The 17,706-nt window shown below is 40.2% G+C and overlaps 1 protein-coding gene across 1 annotated transcript in view; it reads left to right on the top strand.

The window, feature by feature from the left end:
• The first annotated feature begins 599 nt into the window (after window positions 1-599).
• Window positions 600-17,706, top strand: part of CCNB3 (cyclin B3) — a 36,499-nt gene continuing 19,392 nt past the window's right edge. The window contains exons 1-5 of the mRNA XM_032475173.1: window positions 600-714; window positions 3,907-4,038; window positions 6,637-6,723; window positions 11,700-11,827; window positions 14,952-16,458. Coding sequence (XP_032331064.1) covers window positions 3,943-4,038; window positions 6,637-6,723; window positions 11,700-11,827; window positions 14,952-16,458 — 1,818 coding nt within the window. The 5' untranslated portion in view covers window positions 600-714; window positions 3,907-3,942. The remainder of the gene's footprint in view (window positions 715-3,906; window positions 4,039-6,636; window positions 6,724-11,699; window positions 11,828-14,951; window positions 16,459-17,706) is intronic.

A 17,706-nucleotide genomic window follows, 5' to 3' on the forward strand; every position in this document is an offset into this window, starting at 1 on the left:
GTTAGCAAACTATAATTTTGTTATCCGTAAAATGACAATAAGAAAAGTGCCTATCTTTTTGGACAGGGTTTAAAACAATAAAAAAAATTATAGCAATTAGTACGGAGCTAACAGTCAATTTAATGATAGCTACTATTAGCTCTCTGCGCTTCGGTGCTTATCCATAAAATAGGGGGGAATAATTTCTGCTCTGCTTCCCTCACAAGGCGATTTGTGAAGCCAGCAGGAGTTAACGTTTGACTCTACAAAAGCTTATTAATATTAATGTTTTAATTAGTCTGAACCTACACAATACAGCCGCTTTACCCCATTCTCCAGCAGGATTATTTAAATGAAAACGCGTCTTAAAGAGACCCAGTACTCCTGCTTGTCAGCCTAGCCTGGTCCAACCAATGGTACTCGAAGCCACGCCCCGTTGTGAAGTCTATTAGCAAGAGTTTAGTTTAAAAGAATACCCAGCCCCGCCCCTCCCCGCTAGGCCGGTGCAAGTCTCAACTGCACGCTGATTGGCCCTTGCTGGCCAATCATCACTGCTCTTCCTCCCGGGGATGTAATTTTCAAAATTGGCTACTGGGAGGATCTGAGAGATCACCCGGTAAGTTGAGAAGGACGCGAGAGTTTCAGCAACACGGAGCTCTGTTCATTTCCCGGGCCTCTCCTGGGCTAGAAGTGCGTCCGTGGTCTGTCTTGTTCTGCCCTCAGTCTCGATATGAGGTAGGCGCTTTTGAACTTTAAACTGCCCGCTCGAATGTCCGGCTCTGCCGCTCACATGTCAGTCCTTAAACCTCACTCCATACCCTTGCTACTCGCTACCTTCTTTTGCCGGGATGAACGGCATCCCTGCCACAAAAACTTTGTTTTCTCCTGTCAGAAAGCAGTCTGCAGAGAGAGCCCTGTACGAGGTTGGGCAGGGAGGGTGTACTTGAAGGTGAGATGGCAAAGCCAACGAGACTGGGTCCAGGCTTTTAGATGGAGCGAGCAGTACACATGACTGAATCAGTATATTTACATAACGTCTTTTCACAAGTGAAACCGTACAGAATCAGTTTCATTCACAAGATGGATTTAAGCCAGAGTGCTCCTGGAGAGGTGTCTTTTGAACTACAGGTTGAAGAATGTGAATGGGGGATGAAAACGTGTCTTTTCTCCCTTGTTATCTGTTTTCTCTCACTGGCTTGCTTCCATCACCACCTCCAACCCCTTCAACTCTGGCTTTCCTACTGTTCTCTGCTATGGTCCCCTTAGAATCCTAGGATGTCAAAAGTTGAAGGGACCCTAGAACCGTGCTTTTTAAACTTTAAAGTGCACACATAGCACCTGGGGATATCGTTAACTTGCACTTTCTGATTTGGTAGGGCCTAGCTTGGGGCCTGAGGTTTTAAATTGCTAACAAGCTCCCAGGTGATGCTAATGTTGCTGGTCCATTGACCACGGTTTAAATATCTGTCAAGGAGGTGCTGGACCCACTGTCTCTTTTTATTAGGTGGGGGAATGAGGCCTGGAGAGGGAAAAGGGACCTGTCCAGTGTCACACAACCAGCTAGGGGCAGGCTCAGAACTAGACCCTAGGCATCCTTCCCAGCCCAGTGCTACTTTCATTGACACCATGCTGCTTTCTCTCTCCAGTGTCTTGCTATCTGTAACCTACCTTCATATATAAAAATTTGCTACTGTTTCCTGAGACTGTCTTGATCTGCAGTTTCGGACTCTGAGCAGTTGGGCTTCTGAACAAGCCAACTTGCTCCTGTGTGAGTTTCAGCACCAGCCCTGGGATGCCCAGTGGAGTCTCCAACACTTATCAGTGTGTATGTAGGGGAGATGGAAAGTCTGGAAAGTGCAAAGGATTCTAATTTTCTTGTCCAAGTAAGGCTAAGGGTTCTGTAGGTGGTAGAGCAAGAGTGTTCTTTTATGGAAGCATGTTTTTGGTGGTGTCAATCCCCTCCCCTCCCCTAGTGACAGGGAAATTACTTAAGTCAGTGTCTGTGTCCCTCAAAGCAAGTGATTACTGTTCAGAATAATGAAGGTGCTATATGACCATCATCTGAAAAACCTAATTTTCTTGGAGGGTAAGTCAACCTGTGACATCATCAACTGAAAGTTTTCTGACCTGTTGACTCCAGTTTGATTTTTTTTCTTTCTGCTTGAAAGATAAAGATTTCAGAACACAAGTCTGTGGCCATCCATAAAAAATTGTATGAGGTGTGAATAGTAATAGTGGTTTTCATACAGTGCGGTTGAGGGTGGGTTCACCTAATTTAGCTTTATTGCTGCTTGGCTGAGTTTTGAGGGATGAGATGGAAAACAGGTTTGGATTGGGAGGAAGAGAAGGAGAATTAGACATATCATTTATTCTGAGTGCCTACCATGTGTTAAGCTTTGCACACACAAACTGAGCCACACAATATCTCCGCAAGTGAGAGGTGGTGTAGCTCTCTCACCAATGAGGAAACTGAAGGCTCAGAGATGCTAAGGTGGCTGATTTAGAAACCCAATTGGTTCTTTTTTTTTCTTGGAGGGGCTAGATAACTAGGTTTGTTTGTTTGTTTATTTATTTATTAATGAAGATACTGAGGATTGAACCCATGCATGCTAGGCATGCACTCTACCACTGAGCAATACCCTCCCCTGCAATTTCTTCTTGGAAAAAAAAAAAAGCCTGTGCTTATTCTAATACCTCATACTACCACACTATGGCCTTTCACTTTGGACTGTGGACTGTTTTGGAATCTTTTTGAGTACAATCAGAGACTTGATGGTATTTTAGAAAAGAGCCCTGGGAAGAGCTGGGTGATCTATGCTGCTTAATAGCTTGTCCCTTGGGGGAAAGGTATAGCTCAGTGGTAAAGCGCATGCTTAGCATGCAGGAGGTCCTGGGTTCATTGCCCAGTATCTCCATTAAAAAAAGTTTGTCCTGTGTAGTAAGTCACTTAACTCACTTGGGACTATAAAATGGAAAAATTATATTTGCCCTGCTTACCCTCACAGTTTAGTTGGGAGGACTAACATGTAATCAATGTGAAGGCATATATTTGTGCTGACTTTTCCTCACCAACAAAATATTTAATATTCTCCACCCAAAGCAAAACCGAAGTTAGCCTTTCTCCTTTCTTAAATCTTTCCCCTCAAACTGCAGGGTCTTCTGCAGTTTTACCAGTGTGACTCCAACCTAACTTTCCAGCCTCTTTCTAACTCAACCCTGACACATTCTTTATACTCCACATTCCAGACAACTTGGATGTTCCCAAACCTGCTGTGCTCTGCCTATTCAAGCCTCTGCCTGGGCTCAGGCTTTCTTTGCCCAGAAAGCTCCCTTGTCTACATGGGAACATCTTTGTCACTTGAGTCCAGATCAAATATAACCTCCTCTGTGAAGTCTTCCTCCATTCCTTGTCTCCCACAAGATTACTGACTTTCCATTATGTTACTAAAGTACTTTGTATCTACCATTATTAAATCATTTGTCACATTTTTATGTTGCTATTAGAGCTGTGCCTGTGAATACTTCTAGGATAAGATATATGATTTATTTGTGTTTGTATCTCCATTGCCCAAAGTATCTGGTACATAGTGGTAAATTTGCTGCATTGCCTTTAGGGTCTCTCTTATAGAAGCCTGTTCTTTGTCAAATGCAGTTGAACTTGATGGGGGGAGGGTAATAGCTCAGTGGTAGAGTGCACACTTAGCATGCACGAGTTCCTGGGTTCAATCCCCTGTACCTCCATTAAAAAATTAAGTTGAACTTGGAGACTGAATATGAGTGGGGTTGGAAGGGCTGTTGTACCTGAGTGGGAAGGGTTTCTTGTATATAGAAAATGCTGTAGAGAGTCTGGGGTTTCTCAAGAATTTTCAGAGAATTCTGTGATGTTTCTGGTGAATGATGTTTTAAAGAATCCTTTTCTGATTGCAGCCCTGCCTTGGATAGATACTGCTGAATCTGTAAGAGATGCCACTGCCAGTACCACCCCAATGCTCCAAACCTGAGGCTAAGAAATCTCAGTCCAGCAAAATTGTGCCCAGTGATCATGGCACATCTCAAAAGGTTAGATCCAGCTGTCTATTCCAATGGTGTCCCAAGTAGCCTCTTCCTGTATTGGCTCAGTCACTATCCTTATCCCTTCATCGTTTGGAATATGTGTGGTTTAATCTGAGAAGGTGGGAAAGGGTGGCAGACCTTGTAGTTGGAAAAGACCAGCAAATTAGAACTTGGGGAGAAAGTGTGATGTCTTCTTTCCCATCAATGCATGGCTAAGATGAAGGCCATCCTCCACAACCTTCAAAAGCAAACAGTACTCAGTTCTCATTAGTGATCATGTCTGTACTCTTACTTTCTCTGAGGTGCTCAAAGTACTTTGCCAGGAGGCTGCTTGGTACATCCTGGAGAGAGTATGAAGATTAGGTCAACAAATGTATTATAATGCTTTTTACAGCTATTAAATTTGAAGAATAGGTCCATTTTGACTCTGCTGTTTTGACCTTGTGGATAGTTTGACATTGTCATTCTGACCCTGCGATGATGTTCTATGTTCATCATCATTCATATTTTAATCAGAATTTTACTAACACTGATGAACTGTCATTAAGGAGGTATTTCCTGGAGCAAACAGCATTAGGCCAATTTCATTTCCTTGATTGGTTTTCTCTCAGCACAGATAAACATTTTCTAATTATTTTCATTTTTGTCTTACTAGAATGATTTTTTTCTGGGAGGGGCCAAATGTTTTTTTTCCTGTGTAAATTTTGCAAGAAAGATTTAGTACATTGGTCAGATTTTGTCCATATCAAATCTTCTGATTAGAGTTCTACCACTGTAAGTTTTCTTTTGTGGCAGTTATTTTTCCCAATCCAACTCCCTCAGGGCACATTTTGCAAATAAAAATTTTACTGAGTTCACTTTCACCCATTAATTTTATTTGGGGCTGATTATTTCTGCCAGTAATATTAAGTAGGCATTGGATAACAGACCAACAGTTAATTTGTAAGAAACTGGCTAATTTGTAAGAAAATAATAATTTATTTACTTGCTAATTATTTCCACTAGGATTATTTATCATGAACTAGATAAAAGACTAAGAAGTTTACTTATTTCTTAGCTTACTCATTTAGAAAACAGAAATCATTCTTTTCAGCTCTTATAGGATTGCTCCAGTGGGCTAGATTGGTCTATTACAATAGGAATCCAATTCTGTAAATTTCTAATCACTTACTGTGCCATGTACCAACTGCCCATGGTATAAATAGAGAACAGGGCAAATAAATGGTCTGATCCCCATGTTCTGTTTCACATTATAACAACTCTAGGACATAGGTAGGGCAGGCTTCTCATTTCATAAGGGAAATCTGATGCTTGGGAAAGTTTCACCAAATAAAAACTGTTAGGGAATAGAAGATCCCTACAGTGTGGTGTACCTTGACCTCTAACCCCATAGAGACAGTCTTGCTCCTTTGGGAGTGGGATGTACAGTTAAACACTACCTAGAAAGAGAGCTTCCTTTGCTCCAAAATAGTATACACTAACAGTTAGGGATTAATATGGATTACCAAACTCTTTTCCTAAAATATAAAATTTCCCCCCTCAAAAAAACTCGAATTTTTCCTATGGGGTTTAAAATCATATTGGACTGTGTACTTTAAAAATACTATTTTTGTCCACTTGCAGTTTATATAGACTTTTTAAAAAACATGCATTCTCATGTATAAGCACATTTGACTGTCCTTTATGATTGAATTACTGCATTCTGTTGATTATTATTTTGTGATTGGCTTTATTCCATTGATAACTACGTAAGTTTAAAAAGCTAAAGCTCTAAACTGTTCTTAGAAACAATGAACAGTACGCATATGTAAATTAAAAAAAACCTGTGTGTTCTTGTGTGGGGGGAGGGTATAGCTCAAGTGGTAGAGCACATGCTTAGTGTGCACGAGGTCCTGGGTTTAATCATCAGTACCTCCTCTAAAAATAAACAAACAAACAAACCTAATTACCTCCCCCAAGTAAATAAGTTTTTTTAAAAAAACTTTAAAAATGCATTCTCTTATTGAATCCTCAAATAAGGTAGGTTATCATTCCAATTTTACTGATGAGAAAATTGAAGCTCAGAAATTAAGTGACTTGTTCAAGGTCACCAGCTAGTAAAGAGCTGGTCCTGGACCGGTATCTAGACAGGAGTGTTATTGTCCTTATTGGGAACATCTTAAATCAACTATTTAACATAAGAAATACTTAAATGTTGTTAAATTATTGAACTACCTGGGAGCATCCATATTAAAGGAATTACTGGGATTTGCAGGGTTGTGGTGGTGGTGATGGTTCATCTTGGCTAGGATAGCCAGAAACATGAGAGGAATAGGAGAGAAAATTACCTTCACTAAGCTATTTTGCTCATTCTGAGAGTTACACTGAAGGTCATCTTGTCTCCTCACAGCCTTGTCCCTGTCATCAATGATGACCTCCTTCAAGAGTGCTCTAAGCAGCAGTGAGTGCCGACATTTCCCTGTGTTGTGGTTTTTTGGGGTTTATTAGATGCATCCCCAGTTCCTTGGAGATTCTGGCATTTCCCCAAGCCCCAGAGATGACCCGAAGTCCCTTAAAAGACTGTTCACAATTGGATCTACTCATTTACCTCTTTTACTTTTTTAGAGAGGGGAGAATTGCCAAACAAAGAGATCTCCATCTTCACCTCTGGGACCACTCAAAAAGAGATCAGCTTTTGAAGATCTCACCAATGTGAGTATGCTAGTCCAATCCTCTACCATGGTGTTGCATACGGTTTAGATCACCTCTTCCTTGAGCGGCCTTTCCAGTTTATCAGACCCTGACCCTTCTGTAGAACGTTGAGAGCCAACTTTATTTGGAATCCATGATCCAATTTCAGAAACTGTGGGGGCTCTTCTGCTGGCACATACCATCTGGAGTAAATGGTGGAGCTCTCTGGAAGCAGCAGAGTGATTATCAGATACAAAATTGTAGACAAATGAGAAATATGAGATCTTGCATTTAGATAAAGTCCAGAGGTTACTCAACTGGCTGCTTAGGCCTTGGAGGCAAGTACTTAGGTGGATTCATTGTAATCTAGGGCAGTGTTTATCCATTCAAGCACTAGGGGCATTTTGGACAGGACAATGTTTCTGTTGTGTAGAATTGACCTCAGCCAGCATCCTGGCCCCCAGGCATTAAGTCCCAGCAGCATCCCAGTGGCAGTAACAATCAAAAATGCCCTCTGATGCACAGAACCGTTGAGGACCACAGTTCCAACTATGGAGATCTAGAAATTCAATTTTGACTAGAATTCTTGAGTTTACTTCCAAGTTACCTCCCTTCTGATATTATTAAGGTACCAGCAAAAAAATCAGGTTTAAGAGTTAAAATGTTCCTAATTGAATATAAAATTGGGCCAAAGGTAATCTTTGGTCTTAGAAAATAATAACTGATGCCTACTGAGTGCTTACTATGTGCCAGGCACTATTCTAAGCACTTTTTCATGTATCCACTCACTTAATCCTCATAAAATCCTATGAGGCAGATACTATAATTATCTTCACCTTACAGAAAAAGATTTGCCCAATGTTGGTTTTGAAGTCTGGTTCATCTAGGATACCGAGAACCCTGGTGAAATATTCCTGCCCTCTATAATAGAGTGTCTTTCTGTGGCTACCAGAATTCTCATATCTGCTAGATAATATTTTACCCTCTAAAGTGGGATTGGATAAGCATTGGCAAAGTTTTCTCCTTGTATCTCTGCTCTTTAGATGCTATGTGACCACTCTTGTACTCAAACAGTCTCTTTCCCATGCAGATTACAACATGTATGATTATAATCAGATTTACTCTAGATTTGTTGAAAGAGATACCTCCCATACAGGCCTATAAGGTTAGATTCATTTCCTGACTGATGTAACTGTGGATCTAGAAACTTGGCTGAAATAAGGTGGCCACACAAATCAGGAGCAGAAGCAGCCAATCTTAGTGTAGCTTCCCTTGGCCCCCAGAGTCCCTGATGACACTGTGCAGAGCAAGGTCTAACAGCATATGAGAAACTTGCTCTCAGTCCTTTTTTTCATGAGGTTTATATCATCATTTATAAAGAACAAACACGAATAAATTAATAGGAAATACATGCAGCTATCTAGGACCCTCCCGGTTCTCCAACTGAATTCAACATCTGTTAGGCCACGTACTTATCCAGGGTGGGGTGGGAGAAGCAAGGCACCCCTGAGCAGCACCTCTGCCTCTAGCTTTTCAGAAGCTCAGAAAGCCCATTTCCCTTTTGAGTTCAAGGTCTGAATCAACTTTGATCACCTTGACTGGTCTTTAGTGCTTTCCAGAGAAAGTTCCATCATTACAATGTACCTAAGCCACTCCAGGGTTGGGTCTTTCTGCAGATGTCTGAGCTCATCTCTTTGAGGGTTGAAGGCTCCTTTCTCTCTGAATTTTGGGGATTCCCTTTATGATGATTTGCTTCTTCCTGTCAGTATTACTAGGTCTCCATGCCTCATATCTATCTCATCAAGTTTCACCACCGTGAGGTCCTGGCCTGCTGAAAGAATTGATCTGTTTTAAGGGGAGGGTATAGCTCAGTAGTAGAGCGCATTGTTAGCATGCAGGAGGTCCTGGGTTCGATCCCCAAGACCTCCATTAAAATAAATAAATTAAATAAAAACCTAATTATCTTCCCCACCCCCCCCAAAAAAGACTGATTAAAAATAAATAAATAAAATTTAAAAATAAAAGTAAATTAAAAAACAATGAAAAAATAAATTAAAAAAAGAATTAATCTGTTTTACTTAGTTAATCTGCTGTAAGTGTTCTTTTTTTTCCCTCTCCTTCATCATTCCAGCATGAGAAGGACTTTTAATTTGGTAGAGCTGGTCCTAAGCCAGTGGATGAGAAGATAAGGTCTATATCCATGTTTTCCTAAATTATTCTTTGTCAGGAAGATTTTCATCTCTATTTTCCTACTTCTTGGTGAAAGAATTATGGGGAAGTACTGGGAAAGGTCCCCTTGAGCTTAGATCTTAAAATAATTAGTGCTCTGAACCTTCACATATGGCAAGGAGAAAATTTCCCCCTGGGGATTAGGGTCTCCACCTCTCTCCTGCTAAGAAAAATCACCTCTTTTCCAATTCTAAATCTCAGTGAACACATAGGGAATTTGTAAAACTTTAGGTGAAGTTGAAATGAAAACTGTGCCAAGCTCTTTGAGGAGCAGAGGTGGACAACAATTGAGGGCCTAAGAAAGAATTTTCTATTGGATTGTAGTTGCTTATTATGGAATGATGATACAAAGGTGTAATTTTTGTTTTTACATTTCATTTGAAAATTCAAATTTACAAAAAGCTGTAAGAAGAAAAAAACAGTACAAAGAACACACATATACCCTTTACCTAGCTAGATTCATCTGTTATTAACATTTCATCCCACTTGCCTACGTACATCATGGCCCTTTACCCCTAAGTACTTCAGTGTATGTTTCCTCAGGGAAATTGTCTTATGTAACCACAGTATAGTCAGCAACTTTATAAATTTACACTGATACAGTATTTTAATGTAATTTTTATGTAATCTGTTATCCATATTCCGTTTTTTTTTTTTCAGCTGACCTTATAAAGTCAATGTTATAAGCCTTTTTCCCCCTCTAGTGAGGGAATCCAGGCTAACATCATTTACTTGTCATATCTCTGGCTTCTTTTAATCTGGGACATTTCCATAGCCTTTCCTTGTTTTTTATGACATTTTTGAAGAATACAGTCCCACCCAACCCCCCTATTTTAAAAATAGAACATTCCTCACTTTGTGTTTATCTGATGTTTCCATGTGATTAGATTGACGTTATATACATGCTTGGCTGGAAAATGCGTAGATTATGTTCTCTCCTTCTTAGAGTATCACATCTGGAGGCACACGATGTCCCTCTGCCCCCCATTGGTGATGTTCATTTTGATCTCCCAGTCAGGATGTTGTCTGGTTTCTCCACCGTATAATTACTGTTAATTTTTTTCCCTCTTGCAATGAATAGACAGTCTGTGGGACACACTCTTAAGAGCTGGCAAATAACCTGCTCTTCATCAAAATGTCCCCCAGATTTAGCATCTGTTGATGATTTTTGCCTAAACCAACCTTTATGATATGTTTTCCATCTCTAGCATTTACCAGTCTACCCATGGCATTCTACTACAAACAGGGCCTTCCCTTCTTCTCTGTTTATTTATTATTGGTATAGACTTATGAATTCCTATTTTTTCAGTGGTTTATTGCTCATTATTGTATTCAATTATTTTGGTGCTCAGATTATCTCAGATTTGGCCACTATGGTCCCCTTTAATCTGACTACTGTATCTTTGTGACATACTTATAATGTTTTGAGCATTTTCTTTCCAGCATAACAGGATGTTCCAGGTTCATCTTGTATCTATTTTATCCCAGCCTTGGAGTCAGCCATTTTTCCGAAGAATTCCTGTTCCTTTTAGTGGGGAATGATATTAGAGCCAAAATCTCAGTGCTAGGTGTACTACTGGGGTGTGTTCATTTTTTCCTGCCCCTTCAGTAGACAGAACTAGGAAATGTCTGCATGTATATACACACGTATCTATAATGAAACATATATACATATATCTATATACAAATACACACGCCCCCATATACTCAGATGTATGTATACCTATACTTATTTAAGAAATCATGAGTCTGAACAGGTCCCATTCCAACACACAGGGTTCTTTCCTATATTTCTCAATCCATATATGTGTGTTCCTTCTTCTAAAATGAGAATCATGTTTCCCAAGATCATCGACATATTTTCTCAATACTATAATACATCTAAAAGAGTTTCAAAATTACTTCTTCTACCATACCATAATAAACAAACCTACTAAAAATAGTTCCAGATTTGTTTGCAATATTCTCCACCACCCTACATACAAACCCATCCTGACTGAGGATGTATATGTTGAAGGTAGTGTGTTTACCTGGATTAGTTGTTTCTTGTCTTATACTTTCTTCTGTTTTTTTTTTCTGTCCTTTAATGTGGTCATGGTATCTATCTGGAATATAATTAGATTCCCTTTGTTTCATTTTAAAGACATAAATTTTAAAATTATTTTTACTGACATGATTCACAGTCTCATGATCTCCTCTACTGTTTAATAGAAATAGTCATGATTAGAGTTTGTGATGAAGCCCCTCAGAGCACCATGTTAAATAAATATCCCCTCAGTGGGATGGGATAGATGTATCACAGGTAGTGTTGTGATACAGGTCTACCCTGAAAAGCTAGTTGATCTTGGTATATACCCAGGTAGCAAAGCCAGTTAGATTGCCTTTTTTCCCCCTCTGAACATCCTGTGGGGTCAAAATGGAATGTGATATTTACAAAATATTTTTTTGTGAATTTTCCAGCCAGTATGCCTGACATGGAGATCAGAACCACATCCTATGTATGTTGGAATCACGTAGGGGTGCTATTTAGCTAATATGTACCAGTACTACTGTACCGCTAGCTTCCATCATGATTAGTCGGCAGCAGTACCATACTGGTTGTGAGATGTTTTGATTGGTGTTCCTGGGAACAACCCAACAAGGTGTCCAGTGTGAGAGTTTTGTTCAGGACTATCCTATAAGAGCCACCTATTGGGTAATTTGAGGTTCTTTCCATTTTCTTGCTTCTTTCACCTGACCCCCTCAACCCTTTTTTATTTTTTTTGCAGGCTTTTCAAAGTCAACCTGCTCAGCCCAAAAAGGAAGCCAATAATGAGTTTGTTAAAGATATTTCCAAGAAGACAAACAGGAACACACCTGCTTGTGAGTTGGCCAAAAACAAGATGAATGTAAAAAGGTGAGTAAGAGGGGACTCAGATGGCTTTGTTTAGATGGTAAAGGAGAACATGTGACATCCTTTTGACCCTCTTTTGTCCCCATTGAGAACACTTTTAATAGGGCACAGTGGTGAGTACTACATTAACCCTGGGTGTTTAGGTGGCTTTGCAAACAGCTGTGGTTTGCTAAGTTACTGAAGCACTGCAGGCCTCTTCTCTCTCCCCCCACACCCTGCCCCCATGGTGTGTACTTGCTGAAAAGCTGTTGTCATTGGAGAGTTTGCTAAAAGATATTGTGTGCATCTTTTCTCTCTTTTAGTAGTTCAGTCCCTGATTGAGCCAGTCTGTGCTTGAGAATGTGGGGGCAACTTAACTTTTCAGGGGATTCTCAGCAGCTGGCTGATAGCTTGCCAGTCTGCTTATCCCATTAGAAGCCTTGGGGGAGGTTTGTTTCTTGTTACTGTAGAGAAATTACTATCTCCTTAGGCCAGAAATGTGTGTTTTCCAGCTGTTATAGGGAACTGATTACAGGTTCTGCAAGTAGATATGAGTATTCTCATCTAGGATTGGAAAAAGGATTTACTCCTAGGAAAACTTTTATTGGAAGAAGAGTTAAAAAGTGAAATGAGACCTTTCTATATCCTCTTCTCATTCTAGTGGGGATTACTTCTTCAGGGAAGAATAGAATAGATTAGCTAGGTAGCTATAGCAGGGCTAAGCAGGGGTTCCAAATGGTAAGGGAGAAAGTCTGTGAAAACTCCAAAAACTTAACATGCCAGGTCCATAGGACACTTTGCTAACTACCCAGCAGAAAGAAATCAAACCAGAAGATTAGCATTTAGCCCTACTTGGTTTCTTGCTGAAATGGAGTTCTCGGGATTTACATGAATATTTTGACCTTAATTCCCTGCATTATTTTCTTTTGAATATCATTCATCATTCTGATTTTAGTGGAAATGCCATATACGTTCTTGTCTTCGTTCAGAGTTCAGTGGAATGGATCCTAATAATAGTACTAGAACTAACATCTGTTGAGAGCTCACTATAATCATGCATTATATTAAGGATTTTTTTTGGGGGGGTAACAGCTTTGTTGAGATGTAATTCACATACCATACAATTCACCCCTTTAAACCATACAATTCAATGGTTTTTAGTATATTCACAGAGGGAGGAAGCATCAGTCCTTCACTATTAGCTATGATGTTAGCTTTGGGATTTTCATAGATGCTCTTGCATAGTTGAAGAATCTCTTTTCTAGTCTTCATGTTGAATACTTTTTATCATGAAAGGTGTCAGATTTTGTCAAATGATTTTTCTGGATTTACTGAGATGATCATGTAGCTTTTGTTTTTTATTCCATCAATGTGGTGTGATACTTGAATTGATTTTCAGATGCTAAACTAATTTTGCTTTCCTAGGATAAATCCCACTTGGTCATGGTGTACAACCCTTTTATGTACTGCTGGATTTGGTTTGCTAGTATTTTCAGGAGGATTTTTGCATCTGTATTCATAAGACATATCAAACTAGACTTTTCATGTGATCTCCTTGTTTTTGGTATCAGGGTAATATTGGCCTCATAGAATAACTTGGGAAATATTCCTACCTCTTCCTGAGTAGTTCATGAAGTATTAGTATTAGTTCTTCTTTAAATGTTTGATAGAATTCACCAGTGAAGCCATCTGGGCCTATATTTTTCTTTGCGGGTAGTTCTTGATTATTAATTCAATGTCTTGTTACAGATCTGTTGAGATTTTCTGTTTTCTTTTTGAGTCAGTTTTGGTAGTATGTATCTTCCTAGGAACTTGTCCATTTTCTTCTGAATTATCTGATTTATTGGTGTGCAACTGTTTCTAACAGTTGTTTGTTTTAAGAGTTTTATGCATATTAATTAAGTCTTCACAGTAAGCCTATAGAGGAGGTAATATTATGACCCTCATTTTATAGGTGAAAAAGGTGAAACATAGAACATTAACTTGCCCAAGATCACCCAGCCAAGAAGTGGAGGGGCCAGGGTTTGGATCCAGACAGTCTAGATCCAGAATGCATGCTCTTTATCATAACTAGACTATCTGAAGACTACCTTTAGAAGTTCTCATCTGGAGGGACCTGGATCCTATCTGATCAGATGGAGTCTTTTGAGGCACTTGTTTTTTTTTTAATTTAGTGTTTCTTTTTTAAAGTTAGGTTGTGCAGCCATTACCACTATCTAATTTTAGAACTTTTTTAGCACCCCCCCAAAGAAACCTATACCCATAGTCCATTCTCTTTCCCAGTACCCCTTTCTATCCACCTCCCCCCTCCTCCCCAGCTCCAGGCAACCACCAATCTACTTTCTGTTATGGATATACCTCTATGGACGTATCTGTTCTGGATATTAAATGGAATCATATAATATCTAGTCTTTTGGAAGTACTTACTCTTGTTCCAACTGAAGATTGCATTTACCTTTAATCCTTTCTCTTATTCTAATTTCTAGTCATCCAATGATTTGGTCACACCAGGTTAGTCACTCTAATTGGACATGCAGTCCTATTCAAAACAAAGCTTTGCATCTGACACATGTGAACAAATGTTTATTTTGGTCTTTTTAATATCTTTACTAGGAAGGAGCTCATGAATAGCCTAGAGTAAAGGGAATATGGTTAAGTACCAGTCCACTTTTCTCTTATAAGCCTTCGTAAGCCTTTTATAAGCCTCTCTCTTACAATCGTCTCTCATAAGCCTTCAAACAATATTAATATCAACCTGAATTTTACCAGATGCCTGGTGCTGATAGACAAAGACAAATAAATCAAGCTAGAGAGGGAGACTGATATATAAGCAAGTAACTCTTACATTGTGGTAATAAAAGCATTTGTGTATCAGTAAAGGTAAGAAATCATATATGAGAAAGCATAAGATGGATTTTAGGGGGAAATTTTTAGAAAAATGTGGGGTCATAGAAAGTTATAGAAACTCTACAGTGTGTTACTTTTATGATTCACTATGGTACCCATTGATTTTTGCCCTCTAGTCTGTCTCTTGGAGTTGAAGCTCTTGCCCTTTCCATATATTTAGTAAATACAGTGGCAAAATTAGATGGTAAGTGAAGATTCTCGGTGCTACATTATTCTTATCCAGGCATTGCTTCCTTTACAGGTATAAACTGGAACCCTCACCAGTAGTAGTCTCACCCACCATGGTACCAAATATTATAGACAAACCACTCATTCCGGAGATATCTACCATCTCCAAAACACCCACTACTGAAGAGGCATCTCTTCTCAAAAAGCCATTTGTTTTAAAAGAAAAACCCACTACTGAGAATACAACCCTCATCAAGAGGTCATTATCTTTAAAGAAGTGCACAAATCAGGGGGAGGTGGCCCTCTTTGAGGAGCCACTATCCTTGCTGGAGGAGACTGAGAGTGATGTTGTAGAGTCAATGATTTTTGGGAAGAATCATAAAGCTGGGGAGGCAGCCATTATCAAGAGGACATTATCCTTAATGAATATGTCCACACATCAGGAGAAGCAGTCCTGTTCAGAGGAATTTTTGACCTTGGTGGACATCAGTGATGAAGAGGATTTTTTCCCTGTGGAGCCCACAAACTCTATGAAGAAGCCTAAAACTGAGGAGGCAACCCCCACCGAGAAGCTGTTATCTTTAAAGAAAAAGTGTTCCACTAAGGGGGAGATATCCTGTATGAAGAATCCACTGGTGTTGCAGAAGACCACCTCTGATGAGAAGTCACTCACTAAGGAGCTGTTGTCTTTTAGGAGAAAGCCTACCACTGAGAAGAAACCCCTCTTCCAGAAGCCACCTGCATTGCAAGAGAAGCACACCACTGAGCAAGAGGTGTCCATCTTTGAGAAATCATTGGTCTTGCAGGAGGAGATTGACACTGAAGAGGACTCCCTCTTTGAGGAGCCATTGGCTTTTAAGAAGCAACCTACCACTAAGAAAACCCTCATCTTTAGGCAATTATGTTTAAAGAAGAATTACACTATTCAGAGGAAGATTCCCCACTCAATGAGCCCATTAGTATTTCAGAAGACCACCTCTGGAGAGGAGGCACCCATTAAGGAATCATTGTCCTTAAGAAAAAAGCCTACGACTAAGGAGGAGTCCTTCTTCCAGGAGCTATCTGTGTCACAAGGGATGCACACCACTGATGGAGAGGTGACCCTCTTGAAGGAGCCATGGGCATTGCAGGAAGAAAAAGATAGTGAAGATGAATTTCTTATGGAGCAAATTTCCTTTAGGAAGAAGTGTACTACTAAGGAGGCAACCCTCTCCAAGAAGCCATTACCTTTAAAGGAGAAATGTACCACTCACGGGAAGGTGTACCACTTCAAGAAGTCACTAGTATTACAGACGATCACCTCTGAAGAGAAGTCATTTGTTAAGGAGCCATTATCCTTTCAGAAAAAGCCTATCCCTAAGGAGTCCCTTTTCCAAGAGCCATCTGTATTGCAGGAGAAGCACACCACTCAAGAGGAGGAGTCTACCTTAAAGAAGCCCTTGGTGTTGCAAAAGACTCCAACTTTTGGAAAAGAGTCACTCTTAAAGGAGCCTTTGGCTTTCAAGAAGCATACCATTGAGGAGGCAACCTCCACCAAGAAGCCATTACCCTTAAAGGAGAAGTGTACCACTCACGGGAAGGTGTGCCGCTTCCTGAAGCCACCAGTATTACAGACGATCACCTCTGAAGAGAAGTCATTCGTTAAGGAGCCATTATCCTTTCAGAAAAAGCCTATCCCTAAGGAGTCCCTTTTCCAAGAGCCATCTGTATTGCAGGAGAAGCACACCAATGAAGAAGAGGAGGCATCTATCTTAAAGAAGCCCTTGGTCTTGCAAAAGTCTCCAACTTTTGGAAAAGAGTCACTCTTAAAGGAGCCTTTGGCTTTCAAGAAGCATACCATTGAGGAGGCAACCTCCACCAAGAAGCCATTACCCTTAAAGGAGAAGTGTACCACTCACGGGAAGGTGTGTCACTTCACGAAGCCACCAGTATTACAGACGATCACCTCTGAAGGGAAGTCATTTGTTAAGGAGCCGTTATCCTTTCAGAAAAAGCCTGTACCTAAGAAGTCCCTTTTCCAAGAGCCATCCGTATTGCAGGAGAAGCACACCACTCAAGAAGAGGAGGCATCTATCTTAAAGAAGCCCTTGGTCTTGCAAAAGTCTCCAACTTTTGGAAAAGAGTCACTCTTAAAGGAGCCTTTGGCTTTCAAGAAGCATACCATTGAGGAGGCAACCTCCACCAAGAAGCCATTACCCTTAAAGGAGAAGTGTACCACTCACGGGAAGGTGTGCCGCTTCCTGAAGCCACCAGTATTACAGACGATCACCTCTGAAGAGAAGTCATTTGTTAAGGAGCCATTATCCTTTCAGAAAAAGCCTGTCCCTAAGAAGTCCCTTTTCCAAGAGTCATCTGTATTGCAGGAGAAGCACACCACTCAAGAAGAGGAGGCATCTATCTTAAAGAAGCCCTTGGTCTTGCAAAAGTCTCCAACTTTTGGAAAAGAGTCACTCTTAAAGGAGCCTTTGGCTTTCAAGAAGCATACCATTGAGGAGGCAACCTCCACCAAGAAGCCATTACCCTTAAAGGAGAAGTGTACCACTCACGGGAAGGTGTGCCGCTTCCTGAAGCCACCAGTATTACAGACGATCACCTCTGAAGAGAAGTCATTTGTTAAGGAGCCATTATCCTTTCAGAAAAAGCCTGTCCCTAAGAAGTCCCTTTTCCAAGAGTCATCTGTATTGCAGGAGAAGCACACCAATGAAGAAGAGGAGGCATCTATCTTAAAGAAGCCCTTGGTCTTGCAAAAGTCTCCAACTTTTGGAAAAGAGTCACTCTTAAAGGAGCCTTTGGCTTTCAAGAAGCATACCATTGAGGAGGCAACCTCC

Source organism: Camelus ferus, chromosome X (assembly GCF_009834535.1).
Source record: "Camelus ferus isolate YT-003-E chromosome X, BCGSAC_Cfer_1.0, whole genome shotgun sequence".
NCBI classification, from domain to species: domain Eukaryota; kingdom Metazoa; phylum Chordata; class Mammalia; order Artiodactyla; family Camelidae; genus Camelus; species Camelus ferus.